Source organism: Accipiter gentilis, chromosome 31 (assembly GCF_929443795.1).
Source record: "Accipiter gentilis chromosome 31, bAccGen1.1, whole genome shotgun sequence".
Classification (NCBI taxonomy): domain Eukaryota; kingdom Metazoa; phylum Chordata; class Aves; order Accipitriformes; family Accipitridae; genus Astur; species Astur gentilis.
In genome coordinates this window covers 4,732,099-4,753,555 of record NC_064910.1, presented here as the reverse complement: position 1 = coordinate 4,753,555, position 21,457 = coordinate 4,732,099, and the positions used below count along the sequence as shown (strand labels likewise).

Here is a 21,457-nt window from a genome sequence, read left to right as displayed (position 1 = left end):
TTCAACCAGGACGGGTGAGAGGGATGTTTTTTGGTAAGTCCCAGCCCACCAGCTGCCTCTTCATGCTCCTCTTCCTCTTCCAGGTGCGTGATATTATGTTAAAGCCGCCTCATAGTAATGGGAACTATATAAACATGTGTGTATGTATGGAGTCTTGTAAATTTATGGAGCATCGCTGTTTTCTCTTCCTTCAGCAACGCAATTGAGCGGCGGTGGCCAGAGTTGCTGTTGGTTAACCTCTGCGGCTGGCAGGTTGCTCTGGGGTTAGCACAGGGTTTGTAGCTGGTACGTAGGAACCTCAGCATTTAACTACCCCCTTGATTTCCCCCCTCTGTGTTTCGTACGTGGCCGGCGGATGGTCTGACGCTCGCCCGGGGTGCTCAGCGGGCTCCATCACGCCTTGGGTCGCAGCAGCAGCCCGGCCAGGCGGACTCTGGCTCCTTGCCTTGCACCGGACTTGCAGCCAGCTCTCGCTCCAGCTCGGTCTCGGCAGCTGGATTTGGTCCGACCGTGGGCTGCAGCGGCGTTGGGAAGCGTAGGGACTTGCTGTGGAATTCCTGAGGTCGGTACGGCCGACGTGTGAAGGGAAAGGGGTGTAAATACTTGAAGAAACCACAGAAGAAGAGTGAGAACAGCCCACACAGGTGATGGAGAATGCTCTTCCCACCAGTAAAACCGAGCACGCGTTGACTTGGGCAAGCCTGAAGGACTGTGTGCTGATAAGAGCGGAGCACGACATCTCGCCGGCAGAGGACCCTGCACCCCACGGAGAGGAACGTGGCATCGCGGGTGCAGCACGTCACATCTGCTGTTTCTTTCCCTCGTAGCTCACGGTGAAAGAGACGGTGCCCGTGCAGGTGAGCATATTCCGGGCAGATGGACCTTCCAGACGAGGAAATGCAAAGAGGGAGCAGCAGCCTTGCGCGAGACACACCAAGGTTCATGTGGGCAGGATTTGTAAGCAATGGACCACTTTGTAGCAACAGTCACTTCCTAAAGTGTATGAAACCTCGGTCCAAAACCCAATTTGTGGCCAGGGAGGCCATAAGCAAGAGGTTTGATGAACTGATAGCTGGAATCTCTTGTTCTCCCTGTTGCGCAAAAGAGATCCTGGACAGACCTCTTGAACACAGACCTTTGTGCTTGGGGGTGTGAAGGGATGAAAGCTGGGAGAGAGTGACTGTGAGTGGGTAAAATCAGCCCGCGTGGAGGTTGGGTGCGATAAAATCACCTTGGCCTTTTGTGGTAGCTTGCATTTAGTTTTGATCCATTAATATCTTGTTGAAGAAGGTGTTATTGCTTTCCTCCAAGCTCAGTTTGCCTAAGTTTACCTGTGGCTTCTTTTCATTGCCCCTGGTCCTCGATATCCAAAATACAGTGCAGGATATATATTACATCATGCAACTGTGATGCTCCAGGTTCATGATGGAGCCTTCAGGAGCTGTAAGAGGGTAAATATTCATAAGTTAGTACTCAAAACATTTACCCAGTGTACGCTGAATCGCTGCGATTCTCAGTTTTTCATAACCTACAGACCACGGGCAAGCTGCATCCCATTTCCAATTACTACATCAGTGAGCAGTGTAAACCAGCAAAAACTAATATGAAAATGTAACACTCTTAGTTGAGACTCGTGGCAAAAAAACAGTGATTTGCTGTGTCTTTCACCTAGAGCCATACTCTGTGCTGTGCTGCCAGGAAGAAATGTACAGATCTTTAAATAGAAGTAAATAATAGATAATGTCTCAGATGGTTGTCCTATAAATGGATGCCTGTCCTATTTTATGAGTTGAAATTGAATTTCTTGCACTCTACTCACTGCCAACTAATTGCTGTGTAGGAAAGGCTCATGCCTCAGACCGGGCTTGTCTCAAAGTCACTTATTTCTGTGGTTAATATTTGAATAATTATTTGTTCCTGTAATGCAATCTGCAGTGGATATTTATGTCATCTTTCAGTACTGCTCAGTGAGAACCTCAGCTTTGTTCCTGTATAGGCATGAAATGTTGGGGGAACAAATTACATTTCTCACTGTGATTGACTCCTGTGGAGTTATTTGTCTATGTACCAGCTTGAGGCCCTAAATATTTGTTGGAGGCAAATTCTATTTAGATGTGCAGTTCCTGAACTTAATTTTGTTGCAATTTTAGAAAACATTACTCATTTGAAATTAATATACACAGTCTACCCAGTCGTAAATGTTACTGCAAAATAAGAATGAAATGTTGGCATAAAGCATTGTGACTAGCTTTAAAATTATAATTATTTTCTTCTTTTTATAACTTACATTATTTTTTTTAATTTGTTTTCTGGTTATTAAGATGATGGAGATTACATTCAAGTCTTTTCCTCAGCCATAATTCTGAAATATTTAATTGGTTTTTGTTTTAAAGCTGAGATTCTCACTAATTCCTATGACTGCAATAGATAGGGCGTGAAATAGAATACCAGATAATGGCAGGATTTCTGGCAAAGGCCACAACAGTTCAGCACATATGACATTAAGAAAACTCGGATATACAAAAATAAGAGGCACAATGAAAAGCAAGAAACTTTATTCTACTTTATCCAAACTGGATTACAAGAAGGGCATGAGGGAAGACCGAGGAACCCACGGACCTGTTAGTCTAACCTCAATACCTGGAAAAATTATGGAGAAAATCATACTGGGTGCTATTGAAAGGTATGTAAAGGGCAAGGCAATCATCAGGTTTTTGCTGGAAGCTCCTTCACTGTTACACACCTGATCCCTGTTTTTTACTTCTGCCCTGTGTCAAACTGAGTACTGACGCAAAACCTGGTTTTGCCTTTGTTATGAAATGATGTTGTTTCAGTCCAACAAATTAGGCCTCTGTATCTGCTATAATTGATCAAACGATAGTGCTATCTTTCCAGGATTCAGCTATTGAACTGATAAAGGAGTGAGATTAAAAAAAAAAAAAGACTTTTTAAAATTAAAAATCTGAGGATATTCTTAGCAAACAGACATATTAGAGCTGATAATCTACCACAATATTGGAACAGGATTATTTCTTGATGTGCATCTTATACTGGCTTTGTCCAGTCTTGGCTTCTGTGTTAAGGGGAAGGTCCTTCAGCACCAAGGTTGATGGAGCTGCAGTGTTGGGGCGTAGAGGGTCCGGGCACATCTTGTGACTTTGTGTACACTGCGCAAGCTCACACTAAGTAGACGGAGAGAGGGTTGCCATGGCCTCTGTTGCTTGTGTTTCTTCCTCATGCGGGTAATAGGTGTTTTCATTACTCGCAGCCAATTCAATTGAATGTATCTCGCTATTGGGAAAAAAGTTTTATTTTTTTAATGCTTCTTCATGTCATCATTTTCTGTCTTTCTAAGCACCAGTTTCATTCTTTCAAAGTATTTTTCATTTTTCTAAATAGTTAGCCTGGTTAGTATGTTTTAACCACATGAGCCACACTGAATTCATTTAACTTTTAATATCTCTTATGAACTACCCCTTCAGTGCTTTCCTCTTTTTCCCATGTTGTTTTAAAAGCATTAGAAGTCAATGCACAGTGGTGTTAACTTCAGTGATATTAAATAGTTCAGGTATAGCACAGACCTTAAAGTCTTATTGTAACAAAAAGAAAAAGATAAATATTATTTTTTTTTCTGAAATTTTGTGGTTTGGGATTCCATATATCACAGTGTCATGGTTTAACCCCAGCCGGCAACTAAGCAGCACCACGCAGCCGCTCGCTCACTGCCTCCCCCAGTGGGATGAGGGAGAGAATTGGGGAAAAAAAGCAAAACTCGTGGGCTGAGATAAAAACAGTTTAATAGGACAGAAAGGAAGAAAACAGTAATAACTATAATAATAATAATAAATAATAATACAATAATAATAAAAGAATTGGAATATACAAAACAAGTGATGCACAATGCAATTGCTCACCACTTGCTGACCAGTTTATATAAACTCCCCCTAGTTTATATACTGGGCATGACTTCACATGGTATGGAATAATTCCTTTGGCCAGTTTGGGTCCGCTGTCCTGGCTGTGTCCCCTCCCAAATTCTTGTGCCCCTCCAGCCTTCTTGCTGGCTGGGCAGGAGAAGCCGAAAAATCCTTGACTTGGTCTAAACCCTACTGAGCACCAACTGGAAACATCCGTGTGTTATCAACATTCTTCTCATACTGAACCCAAACTATAACACTATATCAGCTACTAGAAAGAAAATTAACTCTATCACGGCTGAAACCAGAACACACAGTTCTTGTCCTCCAGAGGAAAATGTAGATTGTGTCATGTCAGTGGAACTCAGTAATAAGAAGTGAGTAAAGATGAAATGGCTCCTGCCGAGGTGTGTAATTAAGATTCTCCAATTTTCTTCTGTGTAGAAAAGAAAAATTATTTGCTATAATTTAAAGGAAACTTCTGTGGTTTTGTCTGATTGCTAATATTTGATTTATTTTTTACTGACATCGCCATGGTCCTAATTTAATAACTGAGCATTAATTCTATGCCAGTTAAAGACAGGACTCTTCTTTGGCACCAAGCAAGCAATACTGTATTCATGGCCAGTTATCTTCAGATCCGCTCCATAAAGCCATCCATCATAAATACCATCATGAGAAAAGCTGAGCATCTTTCTCATATTAGGCAGTAAGCAAAAATGTGAAGAAGTGCAAACGAATGCTGTAAATCGTGATGATATAAACCGTGAGAAGCTGCTGGGCAGTAGCCCAGCCGTGGGGACGAGCAGGCAGAGCTGGCAGCCCAATGGCTAAAGCAGCCATCCAGGGAGCTGGGGAAGTTTGCACATCCCATTTATCGGTTTTCTAAGGAAGTTTGCATATCCCATTTTGGTTTTCTAGGCAAGCCCACACCCACAGGACTGTAGGATATTCTCAACTAAAGTATATCTCACCTGCCATCTCGTCGACATAGGGACAGAGTGCCTTCAGTTGCCATCAGAGGTAAATCAAAAATAATATAACCCTGCTGTAGAGCACTCAGCTGGGAAGGGAGAGATTTCTTATTCCCAAGTGGCTGTGATGGTGTAATCTGAAATGCATGAATAAATCTGTATCACCTTACTGAGGCTTAAGTTTCAAATGTAAAAGTCTGGATTTTTGCCTTAGGTACCTACATGAGCTAAATGTTTTTGATAGCAAGAAGCTCTTTAGTCAAGCAGATAAAAGCATGGAAAGAGGCAATGCTAACATGGTGAAGCTAAATAAGTGTGGGCTGGAAGTGAGAAGAGAATGGTAAATTCTTTGTTCTTGAGTCTGTAATTCAGAACCCACTTTTTTTTTTTTTTTCTTTCTGTATTGAGATACATGTTTAATGCAGGAATTACGGCCAAGGGCTTTCAACAGCTGTGTTATGTAGGAAATCAAGATTAGATGACGGATGAACAGAAAATCTTCACTGCCTCTAAAACAGTCTAGCCTTAAAATAGGTTAAAGTTAAACTCTTAAACTGTATAATTCAGTTGAGTTTAGTGGAGCTGTGCCACCTTCCAGCTGTAAGCGTATCTACTTTTTAGGGCTGACTTCCCATTAATATACCCAAAATGATTTAGTAGGCTCTTGTAACAAGAAAGATGTTTTCTTCATCAAAAGTTGCCTTCTCCTCACACCTTTTTGCCTTCTCTTCCCCTGAGAACTAAGGCATCCTATTGCAGCAAGCAGTTCTTGCATCCCCCCGGCTCCTTTGCCGTACCCAGCTCTGCACGAAGTAACTGCGAATTTCTGTCAGGATGGCAGGAATAGCTGCGCCTGTGTTCAGCTGACTAGGAAATGAGTGACTGAATTTTTTGGGGGGAAAGAAAAGCAAGATGTTGTGCCTGGAGAGAGCATCCTGCTGTGCCCTGTGTGTGTGGGGGGGTTGCCCAGGTATGGGATAGACTGGTGCTGTCCCCAGGGGAGGCTCTGACTTACCTTCATCCTGCACCTGGGAAGGAGCTATAGGATAAGCTGACAGTTAAATGGGGGAAAAAAATGGATTACAGCTGTGGATTCCCCTGAAGATCATCCTTTTTTGTTAACAGATTTGCTGGAAGTAGGTACCACTAAAAAGCAGCGAATTTTGGCAGGCTGGATCTCAATGCTACTGTACAGTTGGCTGTTACTAATGGCAAGGATGAAGAAAAAAAATTCCTGGAAGGACCTGGATTGACATAGGGCTATTTAGGTTTTTCATCTTATGGGACCAAAAGGAGGGGCCTGTAACCCATGGGAAGGGATGGTGTTACAGTTCTTCCAATCAGTTCCTTCTGTCATAAATCGTGGGAAGTGGTATCCAATGTTGTGTCACCAAGAACTGTAAGGAAGCTGCAAGGAGAACAAAAACATAGGAAATAGCAAAAAAAATCCCCACTGAGTCACGACTAAGAACATGCCATGCAAATCCATAAAGGTTTGTAGAGGGAGTCAGGACCCTGAACCTTGAGAGTGCAAATGTCCTACAACGCAGATTTTTGAATCTTCCACTGGAGGATAGAACTGGTCTCTGACACCTAGAGCTCACTATTAACCTAAATCACTTTTTGACTGATTATGTGATGTATATGTAAAGTTACGACCTGCCATATCACACTCATGCAAGGGTTGTCTGTTGCTTCCATATACAGGTGGTCAGAACTGAAGCTGTGTCTAGCTGATGGTGCAGAAGTGCAAAAGCTTCTTTAATTTTTGCACTCCCAATCTTGAATATAAAGCCTTCTGCGTGTATAAAAGTCAATGCAATATTTGAAAATGCTCATGGATGTTAAAAATTGAATATTTCTGAGCAAGGGAATCTTTCAACATTTTATTAGTTCATGTAGAAAATGGATTTCCCCTGGGTAATACTAAAACAGCTACATCTGAAAACCTGCCTAAAAGAGGAATAGCTCTCAAGTATGAAAATCTTCCAATATAAGATAAATAGGAGTTAAACAAAATTTGACATGACGGACAGAGCAACCAGGTCCAGTGGGGATTTAAGCATAGAGAATAATGGAAATAGTTTTCACTGTTGCTTCAAATATGTAATAGCTGAGAAAAGCATCTCATTTCTTGGGGTTTAAAACGGAGACTGGACAAAATAACGAAAGTAAGCATTTAAATTGCTTGGTTTGTTGCAGGCATTGTGTCCCTGATCTCCCTGGCTGTCCTGTCCTACGAACGCTACAGCACTCTCACCCTGTGCAACAAGCGCAGCGCTGACTACCAGAAGGCTTTGCTGGCTGTCGGCGGTTCGTGGATTTATTCCCTGGTCTGGACCGTGCCACCTCTGATCGGTTGGAGCAGTTACGGGGTAGAAGGTGCGGGTACAAGCTGTTCGGTACGCTGGTCCTCGGAGTCAGCCGAGTCCACGTCCTATATCATCTGTCTCTTCATATTCTGCTTGGTCATCCCTGTGATGGTCATGATGTACTGCTACGGTCGCCTCCTTTACGCCGTTAAACAGGTAAGCTGTTGTATGCTATTGATAGTGAGAACTGCTCTTAGACATTACGTTGCGTTTCTCTTCTGTCGAGTTTGGAAGCACTGATGATAGAGAGCAAAACAACAAAGCAAAACCAAATGGAAAAAACCCCACAGAAAACCTGAAGGAAGGAGCAGAAGGTCTTCACCAAGTTTTTTCGTACTCCAGAGCTCCAAACAATTATAAAAAAAACAGATAACAGCCATATAGGTACTGACTTTGTGGTTTGAAAATATTACATTCTAGGAAAAGCAGCATATCTGGGTGAAGGTTGCATTTGTAATGAAGCCAACACACGTTTACCTGTCTAGCAATAAGACATCCATGCAAATATTTCTTCCTCAGTTTCGCTCATGACATTTTAATAATAACTGCTCCTTAATCTGAGGAGACCTAACTCTACAGCAAAATTGCAATTTGCGGAGTTACCCCCGGGATCAGCTTCTCCTTGTAATTCTAGGCCACATTTAAAAGTTCCTTTAAATACTACTACCACCACTACTAGTATGACTGCTACTGCGCCGACACTCATCTGACTGGTTTAAGGGATACTGCGGATATTCCAAAATGAATGTTCCAAAAGACCCTGCCAGGCGGTGTGGTATTGTGAAGTCTGAATAGTCTTGGGACAGCAACGAAACAGTTTAACAATGAATAATGAGAAAGGAATGAGTGTATAGGTATTCTCGAAAAAGCAATTCTCTAAAATGTCTAGATGAATTAACTAAAGGTGTTAAACGGAGAAAAAAAAAGCCGTAAATCCCTAAATAGAGGCTCTCATACAGAATTAAAGTGGACATAGTTTACTTTTGATTAGTCGTAAGGAATTAAGGTCCTGCCTTTTACATGATTTGTCAAAACTTTCAGAACACTTGAAGCCCAAATGGGGAATCTTTTTTTTCCTGGCTGAGTGCTGAGCAGGCCAGTAAAAATCCCTGTGATGAATCACACATTAATACTCCTCTTAATGTTGTGCAGTAGTAATATGGAAAAAAACTAAAATGAAGTTGCAGACCATATCTGGTCCCTGGGCAGCAGTATCCTTTACCATCACCTTAAAGAAAGGAGCAGGGTCTTGGAACATGTGCTACTACTAATAATGCAGATGATATGACTTAAACTTCTGCCTCTTCTTTCCTTCAGCCCTCACTGTCATTCCTGGCAACAGACATCACCCACAACATACAAATACTTGTATGGATGAAGCTTCTGTAGCATGTGCTTTAGCTTCTGGTTCTAAATGTAGACTTGTGTTATTTTATTCACCTTTTTTTTTAATTCAGTTATATTGACTGTAGTAGCATCATAGAAGAGATACGTGCAATCTATAGCCATTTTGTATTTAGACATGAAGACTGAGTAGACTGGGCGGAAGACTAGGTTGATCGATTAGTTGACTGTCCAGAGAAAAAAATGGGAGCAGGAATAGCATTTTCCACAATCCTCTCTCCTCCATCCTCCGTGTGCTTTCGAGAGTGATGAGGAAGCCTCTGGGATGCTGAGGTTAGAGACCCCTGAGAAATTTTGTAAATGGTGGAGGTGAAAAAGAATCGAACCCGATCTTGCATAACCTGTAGGCCTTAGGAAACTGATGCTTGTTAAATGCAAAGAAACTCCAGTGAGGATTAGATTGTATGTCCTCTCTAAAGTTGTTGTGACTAAGGGTCGTAACAGCTGCCCAAGCATTTGTGAAGTCTTGAATAGCTAAACCCTAAATTCTTACACAAAACATCTAATGCTTTCCCGGCGTTTGTAAAAGATTTCCTTGAGAAGTTGTATTTCAGCAAAAAGAATCTTAATCGGAAAACTCATCAGTCCTCAGCTTTCTGTGATGTACATACCTCCAGTACCGAAATCCTGAAATCTTGCATTTTATACATTACCTGTGACATACATATACATTTCCAAAGACCGTTTCATGACACAGTCACTGAAACGCAGACTTTCTTTCCTTCGGTCTGAGGTCCTCTAACTATTCTGTAATAAACAGGATAAATTATTAAATCCTAAATTATGTCCTGTTTCAAACTGGAGGAAGAGATGAGCAATACACAAATAAAAGTATAGCAGTTCTTACATAAAACTACAAAGAGTAGGTAGAGTAATAAAAAAAAAAGTTAAGAGAGGTTACTACATCCATTGTAATACTGTAACCTTCTGATGGGTGCAAAAAATTCATTATCTTACAATATTCTGGCCTCATAGATTAAAGTCCTTCTATGACCCTCTGTGTAGTGTATAATATATTAGAAGAAATGCGGGAGCATTGCAAACATAATAAGTGCATTATCCCAGCTCCAGCTGCTTAGTAAATTTTCTAAAATATGCATTTCATATTTTTGCAAGATACCTAGAAGTTTTTATGTTAGAGCATTGTAGCGTTAATGGTATTGCACCCTGAGATCAAGAGTGCAGAAGTTATGCTGTTATTAATACTGCAATGTAAATTAATTGAGGTGGAAGAACTATCTTAATAGATTTGGGACAGTTAATGCAAGAATTGGCACAGCGCCTGCATTTTCTCTTTGCAGGGACAGTAATTATAGGTCTGCTTTTCTCTTTTTCTCCTCTAAATTTTAGGTGCTGTAGCATTCGTTCACTCGAGGCACTAATAAATCCTGTGAAGTCATTTGCAATCTGTGTAATGGTAAAAGGCATGAGGATTTCAGTAATACAGCTTTTATAAAAGATTGTCTTTTCAAGGAATTTCAAGTCAATAGCATCCCTGTATGAATAATGTTAACAGCAAATGCCATTAAACAGTATTACAACATGACTGTATTATTCTCTCAGAGCTCTTGCCATTTATCAAGCTCGAAGACCCTTAGGAATTGCTCAAGTTATTTTCTATAAAGGTATGGGCTTTTTTCCAGAATGGTTTTATCTGGAGGGTTGAGTTTGGTTCTGCAGATGGTCTTTGCTGCTGTCCTGGTGCAACTTGCACGGAGGAGGGAAATACTAGCTCCGAAGAGTGAGCGCATTTCAGAAATGCTAAGCAAAATAATGCTCAAAACGAAGAGCTGAAGAAAAGCCTGTGGTTTCAGAAGCTGTTAGGGAACTTGGCAGTGCATCAGATTTCAAGACATAGAGAAACACAAATATTTTATGAGACTTTTCTTCCCTCTGAGTCCATCTTTTCACTTATGCTGATCTTGTTTCCTGTTTTTATGAAACCTGTTCTTCCATTCCTGCAGATGCAGAAATTCAATTTCTTCTTTAAGTTTTCCTTTAGAGATGATGCGTCTCATACCTGTAAGTAGAAAGGGACAAAGTTTCTCCCCCACAAAATATTATTCACATATATTTTATTCATGCACATTCTACAGAACAAGGGAAGGAAACTGAGAATGGTTTATTTCTCCTAGTACAATTAGATCTTTTTTTCAGTTTTTGGCTTATGATGCTTCTCTATGACTCTACCATTGCGTTCCCTCTGGAAAAATGTTCTTTATAAAGTCAGTGTCAGCTGTTTACACTTTGAAAAGTGGCCTCCCAAATGTGGAATTACAGAGATTAGCATTGTGATCGCTGTAGTGCAGAAGGCACAATATTATTAAAATCCTCTGCTGAGGGGCCCAGAGAACTCATATGACCCAGCCTAATGAAAATTAGCAAAACTTGTAAAAGAGATCTCTGCAGGCTACATTATCTCCCACTTGCACACAGAAATCCTGCCTAAGGACAAGAAGACTCCCAGATCATTGTTTCAAGAAAAGTTTTCAGATTGATTCTGTGGAGCCTCTCATCTTGGCTCATCTCATCGCCAGTCTCCTTTCATCAAAAGTTGTGCCTGAGCAAATCTCAGCAGCTCTTTCTGGACTGTAGCTAGGATGTGGAAAGCAATAAAAAAGATTGTAAGCAGAGCACGAAGACTTAAACACATAGCGTAATACGCGCCTGACCATGCAGTTCTTGCTCAGTGCAACAGACCGTGTGTTAAAGCGGGCAAAGGGCCGGTGGTCACACTGTCTCGGGGGGTTCTGGAGTAGATGGACCTGTGACCTGGTATGATAGTACTACTGTGTTGGGGTCCTTTTCTTTTTACTTGAGAGCCGCAAGGAAAAAAAGTAGAGTCAGAAAACATTTGTTACGCTCTTTTGCGTCATTGCTCCAGTTCTACTTTGACTTTGGTTCTTGACAAAAAAAAACAAGAAAAAATATTCAATGAGAATTTTGAGACTAGCCCGTATGAGATAGAAGTCAGCCTTGTCCTCCACTCTGTGCTGCACCTACTAATGCTTATTTCCTCACAAACTGCTAGTTTAACTAGTGACCGAAATATGGGTTCAGGTAATGGAATTACCTGACTATTTCCCTTTACAGTGACTTTTGTTGTTTCTTTTGAAAAATGCTACGTGATTTCTGACTTCCACGTGTCATAGGAGAACCAGCTCATCTCTTTTTATCCCATCCCCTGAACTTTTCTGAGTCTTGTCACCTTGTAGGGCAGTGGGGACAGCCAGGGTTACGCTGCAGAGAGCTGCCTCGTCCTCTCTCTTTTACTCCTCTTCCAGTCTTCAAATTACCAAATGTAGTGGAGGAAAAGTACTTCTGTCTCTTATTTGAGAAGTAGTGCCTCAGAGTGAAGTTGTGACTCGGTTATAAACCTGAAGAAACTAATTTTGAATTCTGTGTGGTGAGATTTTGACTCTAGTATATTTTTTTAAAGCATTGGATATAAACAACAGGGGTGGTTTTGAAATCTCCTGTGCCTGCAAAGAAAGCCTGAGAGCGAAAGGAAAGAAGAGATGTGGAATTTTATGACTTCTGATTCCTTAATCCTGCTTTATGTCTTTACTATTTGGAACAGTTAAAAAATATCTGTAAAAACAATTACTGCATCATTGTTCATTAAAGTAGTCAGGAAAGGATTATAAAGTAGAAGGATTGCTCCTGTGACTGTTTCCAGTTCTCCAGCTCATTCGGAAATGATCGTTTGTAGGAAGGCAACACTTTTGGGCAGAATGCTCAATGATTTAAACCAAAAAGAAATTATCTTCACATAATACAAAGAGTAGGATGGAAAAGCAATAATTGTTCCATCATTCCTTCATATATTTCATGTCTATTTATAGAGAAACTTGATTTTCTGAAACTTTATCTTTGATGGCACTGAAGTTATGACTTATGTTGAGAAAACTGATAAAGCAATTATGTACTATTAAGTCTATCTTCTAAAGCCCTAAATAAAAACAGGTTTGTAGTCATAGGCCTTCTTTTAGAAGCAAAGCTCAAAATCTTTCTGGTTATTTAATGAAACAAAGAAGTCCTAAGAAATGTAATTCAGGTGAAGATGATGTAGACCTGGCCCTTTCGTTCCTCTGTCTCATCTCTTTCTTTCAAATGTGATTAAGTATATTTGGGATTTGACTTAATATCAAGTATGTTTGACCCTAACTGCGTCTATGCTCGGACAGTCAGCTATACTCACAACCATATCTTATTTTTTTACTCTGTGTTCATAAATCTTATTTCTTCCCTTTGGGTCTTCATGTATACATTCTTTCCTAGCTTCTGGTGGTATAGAGGAAGAATGATAAATAACTTTGCCTTTCCTTTTTAAACCTTGCCATAAAGATATAATAATTACATATAATTCATAAGCAAAAAGAGATTCAATTTGCATATGAATTGAAGACAGGCTGAGCGAGTTAGGGTTGTTCAGCCCATAGAAGAGAAGGCTCTGGGGAGACCTTATAGCAGCCTGCAAGAAAGCTGGAGAGGGACTTTTTACAAGGGCATGTAGTGATAGGACAAAGCGTAATGGCTTTAAACTGAAAGAGGGTAGATTTCGATTAGATATTAGGAAGAAATTCTTCACTGTGAGGGTGGTGAGACACTGGAACAGTTTGCCCAGAGAGGCTGTGGCTGCCCCATCCCTGGCAGCGTCCAAGGCCGGGTTGGATGGGGCTTGGAGCAACCTGGTCTGGTGGAAGGTGTCCCTGCCCATGGCAGGGGCATCAGAACTAGATGGTCTTTAAGGTCCCTTCCAACCCAAACCCTTCTGTGATTGTATGATTCTGATTCTGTGATTCTATGAATGGACAGATGTTTTCTGTCACATCATCATGAGAATATGGGAAGTTAATTGAAATATGTCTCACGTTAGGCTGAAGCAATTGGAATAAATCTTAGCAAAATGTAATGAAGGGGGTCTGCTGGATTATCAAATGTTACAAAGTAATGTAATCATATAGCTTATAACCAGTACCATCAAGAAAATCATCAATGTTAGTATTTCCAAGTTTTCTCTACAGCCTTCAACTGGCACACAGCAGTCAATATTCAACATCTCCTTACTGGGCAGTTGTTTGACCTTTCCCAAATTCTACATGTGCACAGCTAAAATACAAAGCTGGTAACAGGCCATTTTTTAGATTCTGTAATAACAGAAACATTCTGTGGTAACAACACTCAGGACATGAGGTTTTATTGTTTGATTTGGGATTTTTGGTAGAAGAATGGGCTTTAAATTATGAGAGCAATTGACATTCCTGTATAACAATATGTTTTATCTGAATTTGTAGATAATCTCTCAAGTAGAAAGGCAAAGCAGCTGCCTTTTTGTTGCTGTTTCAAAGAAGAGCAGCACTGAAATCCATTGGGCTGCATCTAGTATGTATCAGTGATTAGTTCTTTGAAGATCTGGTTATTCTCAAGTTTTCTTGACTTCTGTCATGATGAGATTTCTCAGAATCCTGTAGGTGAGGTGATATCTGGGACAGCTATTTTGTAAATTATTAATAAAAAAGTCATGGAATACTGGAAAAAAAAGGCAAACAACAATTGCTCTCGCCATTTTGCAAGAAGTTAATTAATTCTGTTGAATATGTAATTTGTTTAGAATCAGGTCACAATCTGTAAATGGTCTTACATAAATATAAACTTCTTAGCATATCAACTCTTTTTCTGTTTAAAATTTTTTCTGATCATTTCTGTAACCACTCTTGTCTTTCCCAGACCGTAAGTCTCACTGCTTCCTTTTTTCTCCTTTACCCTGATAGCATTTTTTGCATACATAGATCTCCTCCTTCATTCTTTCAGTGAAGAGATTTCCATAAAATTTTTCCTTTGACAGTTTGAAAATGCCTAAATATACAGATTTTCCAATGCTTTGTAGAGATGATATTACTATTCCTACTCTACAGAAGGAAAGCATGTAGTATTGAGAACTGTGAGAATTTAAGGCATTTTCAGCATCTATGCAGTCTAATAATTTTGTCTGCATTCTCTCTGTAGTGAATAGAGAAAGAAAGTCACATCCAGGAAGGTTTCTCCCACAGCAGACAACTTTTGTCAGCTGCAGACATGTAAGACGAGTCCCACTTAAAAGAAGTAAATCGTTGTCTTACAACCAAACAAGGAAACATTTCCATCTTGAAAAGAGGGTACAGGGTATCAATTTTTTTTTTTTTTTTTTAAAGTACCTGTTTTCAATGATTTTCCAAAAAAAATGGTATGATAGTTAAATGATTATGCCATTATGTCATTGTTATTTAATGCCAGGTCATAATACAAAATACAAGCATAGAATAACTGTTTATTCCTGTTAGCTGGTTGGTTTGGTTTTATTTTTTTTCCAAATGGGAAGCCTGCTGGAGTAAAAAGTTGCTTTGATTAGCTCAGAGGAAGATTTACGAGCATGCTTAATATTTAAAGAGCTAACTTATTCTTGTACTCTTTCATAACTGTTAGGCTTTGCCCAGGAGGTGAAAGATTGCTATGTAGCTATCATGAAGACACTATAAATATAGTATTGATTCTTGGGGTTCGCCGCTTGCAACTGTAAAAAGATTTCGGGTTTGTGCACTACATTAATAGTAATTTTTATTGAAGGAGTCTGTCCCAAGGGCACAAAATCCGGTGTTTTCTGTAACAGTGGAGAAAAATGCGAATCCCTGTGAAACCCTGAGAAATAAAGGAGATAGCTAACATTTTTTCTTTGTGTGTAGCTGCAAGGCTTGTAATTTCAGCATCTCAGCTTTTAGGAGAGTAAAGGTATGGTGAGTCGATCCAATGTAAAATACCTTTCAAAGTGTTTAGAGACTTCGGCTGCTGTCAGGTCTTGCATAGACACGTGTCTAACTCAGGGGTGATGGGTATGTTCACTTAGGGTTATTCTCTGTATTTCTAATTAAAAAGTGTGGATTGACTGTTGAAACGCTTGTGACCAGATTAGTCTTCATTTTTTGAGGTCTGAGCATGCTGGAAGGGAAACAGGCACGAGCAAAGATTATGATCTTCTTTCCCCTGTGCTTGCATAAGCATAAATCATTAGTTAATTGTTTGTATTTTGCAGAGAAGCAGTAATACAACGTTGGCATAAATCAGGCACTGTACAAATTCATTGTAAATCAAGTTAATGGCTGGCCAGAAAATAGGATTTCATTGGGTTTGCCATTTTTCATTCTTTAGATAAACTAGGGAGGAAATAAGCCTGTCACAAACTTTAATAACAAGCTAATAGAAATTTAAGATCTGATGCTTTAATCTCTGGATGCATTATGTCCATAAAGAATAGGCCGTGGTCTCACAAGTCGTTCAGTTTACAGCAAATGGTGTACATCAGTACCAAGCGCTCACGACGTCTCAGTTCGGGGGGTGTTTTAGTCAAGGTTTTTCCTGGTGAGTAAAAACATAAGATTTTTTGTTTGCTCACCAGTTACAAAACCGGAAAGGCTGAATGTACAGAAGGGTGTTCTGCAGGGTAAAGAATGTGGGTTTGCGCCCTTCCATTTAGCACTGAGCCACACTTACGTACTCTCCTGTGGTTTGACTCCACTTAAGAGACCAACTTGTGACCTCAGGCAGAATCCCTGCCAGAAGGCTTGGAGCAAAACAAATTGTCCTCCGTCTAGCACTCTGGCATTGTCCCCCAGAGAAACACTTCTGAGGGTGTATCTGCAAAGGGACGCTGCTGTGCAGTGAGAAAAAAAAACAACAAAAGTGCCATGCCGAAGGGCTTCCTTCTCCGGTGACCACCACGCACTTGCTATCACATTAACCGTGGCGTTGTGTGAGAGGTCTTAACGCCAGACCCCGGCGCTGCTGTCCGGGTGGGAAGTCAAAGCAGACGGCCTCGGGTCACCGCACGTAAACCATAACGTATCTAGCGAAGTATTCAGTCGCAGTCCAAAATGTAGCTCTGGTTTTTTTCCCGGTGAAGCAGAGGGTTAATGAGGATGTTTGCTTGACTTTTTCCACCCTTATTCCACCTCCGCGTTAGTCCTGGGTTACTTGCAGCTACAGGATTTGGCCAGGGACATTTGTAAGAGCTATTCCCATTCATTAGTTCCTTGCTTTAGCCCCGCTTTCGCTGCTGGAAATCCTGAGAGCTCAAGGTACAGCGCCTGAGGCAGTAACAGAGGGAAAGAATTTTACCCGAGAACTTAATTATGTAGTGAAGAGCAACGGCATCCCAGTATGACACGACAAATCCGCATGCTACTGAGATACGAAGTGGGTGCAAATGATGATTATGTGCTTACAGAATGAAAATCAAAACCATGTGAAAGAAGAAAGGTAAATACATACAATCTAGAACAAACATGGTTTCATGAGTTTCTAATCCGTTGTTTCGTGAGTTTCTAACCCTGCTGGCTAGGTATGACTTTTTGGCTAGCTCAGCTGAATGACTTGCACATCTGTATGAGAACCTCTGCATAAACACAGATTCAAGGTTTATGGCCATAGGAATGCAACTGAGCTGTCAGGCTTTTATTATCTTAATAATAGAAATGTATTAAACTATATGAAGTTATGAGATTGATCGTACTTTTTTACCACAATTAAAATAAGGTCAAACTTAGGTTCTCTAGCTACTTGTCACTAAAGCTGTTTCATCCACAACAAAAAGGTGAGAAAGCCCAGTTCATCTCTGTCTTACATCTGCAAAGTTTTCTGATCCTACAGCTTCAGCTTAATCTGACTAAAGCTAAGGTGGCCTAACCTATGTGTAATTTTGCTCAACTACTACTCACACTCTCATATTTTTATCACCTACTATATCCTATATTTTTTTATGGTGAATATTATATACCCTGCTTAAGGAGTTAGACTTAAATGGTATGTGTATACCTCTTCTATGAAACCTACTTTTATTTTCAGTGGAAGCAAACCCGTGGGTAATATGAATATAACAGATTAAATAAGTACAACATTTTGGCAGTGATGTGAGGTTATGTTGTCTTCACAGTATGTACTTTAATACTTAACATTTATGTGAAGTGGGCAGGTCACTTTCAAATCGTACACACTCTGGAAGAAGAATAACTCTGGGTTAGTTTCGTGCTTGTGTGGACTCTGCACGCAGGAGCATGCACGCAGGTAACTGTGCATATTCAATGTTGACACGATTTTACACGGTCAGGGACCTTCCTTGGCCTTGAAGCAAACGGTACAAGCTGCCTACGTCCATATTACACAGTGTTTGGCCTTGAGCATCCTCTGGACCTTACGTAGCGTCCCTGTGGACTTCAAACACGGTAGTTCATATTTTCTTTATTTGCCCAAATCAAAGTGTCTGAGATGACGGGAGGGCTGCCTTCCAGCTCTTGCAGTGTGGAGCTGAGAGTTGATATGCCATGCCCTGATCTGTACAGCAGAGGTGTTGGTGAGCGCAAGTCTACGGACACAAGTCAGAGGACGAGGAAGAACGGGGGGAGCCAAACCTGGTGCAGCCTTGTCCGCGGGACTCCTGGGACTTGTCACTGATGCTTTCTGTCTTTCACGTAGCGGCTTGAGGGTGTCGTCTTAGAGAGTGCTAAGGCAAATCCGGGCTGGGGAGGTAAGGATGCCAACAGTTAAGCAGGATGGGCGATCGGGGACAAGAGCTTTTGCTTCGTGGAGTGGTTTTCTTTAGTAGTATAGACATAGCTATTCATGCTTTTAAAAATATGTGCCTATTCTGTGTCCTTTTTTTTTTTTTTTCCATGGAGGTTTAACTTTAATTTTAATGTGTGTGTTAAGAAAACTGGAATTTTCTTTTCTTCCTTAAGGGCAGCTTGTTGTATAAAAAAGTTCATTGTGTGCACATGAATCTAAGTTTCTGGCATTCTTCCTTGACTTCAGACAATTGTGGGTACTATTTTAAATAGAGCTGGTTGGGAAATGGACTTTCTGGTCTTTTCTCAGTTTGAGGTTTTTGATGGAGAGATTTCTTGTCTTGCATAAGGCGGGGGACACACACACAAATCTTAACCTCACTATTTTTCACAGATCAGGAAATCAGCAGTATTTTATTTTGACATAATCCTCCACTGGGACATTCAGATGTTAAAAATAAAATAATCTCCTCTTGACCCTGAAACCGCTCAGGGTCCTGGTGCACTTGTACGGCGGTTGCTTAGCCAAAACGATGTGGAACAACAGGGCCTGGAAAACCTTGGAGCCGATGAGATAAAATGCCTGTGAGATCCAGCGTCCTGAATAAAATAGCTCTGTGAGGTAACCAGGCACTAAAAGCCCAGGCATTTTAGATCTCTGTCAGGCATATTGTCAAGGAACAAGAGAGAAGCCCAGGGAAACTTGGGTACCACCAGAAATGTCTCAAATTTGCATGTTCCCACAGGATGTTTTCATTTTTGTGATTCGGTTTCCCAGTGCAAAAATGTCACACTAGGAATAATTTTGACCTTAACTGATCTGTAATTTGCCTCTTTGCGAATGAAACGCTTCTGTTGTTGCAGTGCAGCCGGCTTAAAAAATGCCAAGAATGTTTCTGTGGTTCTACCTAAACCTTTTTCCACCTTCACCACCTTGTTCAGTATGCATGATGTGATACGGTAATAAATGTGCAGCTCTCCCATTCACATAATAGTTCATTGCCCTTGGGATTTAACAAGGGTAAAGGTACAAATACTGGTATTCAGCTTCCTGAGCCTCATCAGTATTGCAAAGAAGTGTTGAAAAGTCACACTAGTTTTCACATTCTAATGATGCGTTCTGTCACATTCATACAGACAATCCAAATCAGTATTATTGCAGGGGTTTGGGTTTTTTTGGTCTATACTTGTTTTTTCCTTTGTTATTAAACAGCCAGGATATTTTATTGAATTCTTCCCCTTTACTAAAATGTTGCTGCTTTGCACACTACTTGGTTCTGTCTCACGGTGAGTCTGTGGAAATTAGCTTCTGTGTTCTGTAGTAGATTAATACTGGGGTCATACTTCAATTTGCAGGTATCTTACTATGCAGCTGGCTCTACTTATTTCAGTGGGTTTGATAGTAAAGTGAGGGTCACTGCCACAAGTGAAAAATGATGGCAGAAACAGGGGCAATAATATTTTAAACACACAGACTTGTATTTCAGGCAGCATTTTATTAATCTGAGTCAATGAAAATAGATTGGTAATACTCTGAGTGCCTTTAATTACTAGCCTTGATAGAATATAATCCTACAGGACTCAATACTCAAGTTGGATTTAACGCTGGGGCAATCAATCTTTTTTTTTTTTTTTTTTTTTTTTTAACGCGTAGCAGGGAGATAAGATGGGGAAGGCAAGGCTGGGGTGGGAGGAAGGATTGGTGCCTCTGCCTTGACAGCAGCAAAAACTCAGAGCAGCTTGTGTGGACCAGGCATCTGCGCCTGGGCAGGTCCGGGGCGAACACGCTGCACCCCAACGGAGAGCAGCTTCCACCGAGTGAGAACGGTCCTCGGGAATTAGTTAGAGTAGAGGCTTCTGAGGCTTTTTTTTTTTTTTTTTTTTTTTTTTAATTAAGTACTAACATATGGCTCTTCAAAACATCTGGTCCTGCTGGAAGAAAAGATACCGTTCAGGCACTTTTCAGTTGGCACCTGACACTTTATTTTTACAGGGAGCCTCCTTCACTGAAGGAGTGCTTGTCTGAACCTTCCCAGGAGAAATTATACCGGTCTATCACACCACATAGAGAGTTTTACACCTCTTCTTATCAGGCACACGTTTCATTTGAATTCCTCTTCACTAGTAATGCAGTTGTCAGATGAACTCGTCAGCTGCTTACTTATAGAGACCTTCAGCTTAAAAATCTCAGGAATCCTTATGCAGTAAATCAATATCCCTCTGGACAGGTGAACGACAGGAAGGAAAAAGATGTGATCATAAGTAGCCAATGTTTTCTTTGCAGAAATATGCACGAAGTGTATTACTCTATTTCTCAAGTTATTTTTACAAAGAAGACACTTAATCCATTGACTCTCCAACTTTTCTACTTATTTCATACAGTTTTCATTGTAACTTAACTACTGTCCCCTTTGTGGCCTTAATTCATTCTTCCTTTGTTATTACAAGATATAAAAGTAAAAAGAATGGACATTCACTCTTAATTTTTAATATTTAGGGGTCTGCAGCTTCACTTTCCTGTTCATTAAGCATCTTTTTTTCCGTGGTTCTTCTTTTAAAACATCTACACCGTATGCATCTTAAAAAAATGAACATTGGTCTCTGGCTTGAGGTAGAGTCATCTGAGCTTACAGCAAATGGGTGATTGTTTGACTTTTAGCAGTACAACTGACATCTGCTAAGCTGTAGATTAATCACAGCTGAGTATGTGCTAGGGCTGCCTTTACGGTATATTCCAGACCTTCTGCTGTACTTAAAAGTGGTAATCTAAATTCAAATGGGAGATCTGTCAACTAAACAGCTTCTCAGATAATAAAAGGCATGTAAGGTGTTTACTAATGGGATCTCAGTAATATTGGACTGTTTTGTTTCTAGTCACGCATGAGACAGAAGAGGCACAACATTGCGGTCTTTCAGAAGGCTGTAACATCCATTTTATCTGGTAATGTAACACTTTGCCTGAAACCGCCCCAAACATGTGGAAAGAGAAATTTCCATTTAGCTGAGATCTTGCTACTTATATCTGGCCTATTAAAGATTAACTATAAAAAAAGTGTGAATAAAACCAACCTGCACAGAAGTAGACAAGAAATAAATTCATAAATATTCTGAGATATTCAGAGCCTAAATTAAAAGAAAAAAGAAAAAGATTGAGCAAACACTCCTATGATGAATGGAGCTTTCCCTACCTGGCAAAC

At 40.4% G+C, this 21,457-nt stretch overlaps 1 protein-coding gene across 4 annotated transcripts in view; it reads left to right on the top strand.

The window, feature by feature from the left end:
- Nucleotides 1–21,457, top strand: part of LOC126052968 (opsin-3-like) — a 93,600-nt gene that overhangs the window by 23,520 nt on the left and 48,623 nt on the right. For all 4 annotated transcript variants that reach the window (XM_049834364.1, XM_049834363.1, XM_049834368.1 and 1 more), the window contains exon 3: nucleotides 7,094–7,419. In XM_049834364.1, the coding sequence (XP_049690321.1) occupies nucleotides 7,094–7,419 (326 nt within the window). The remainder of the gene's footprint in view (nucleotides 1–7,093; nucleotides 7,420–21,457) is intronic.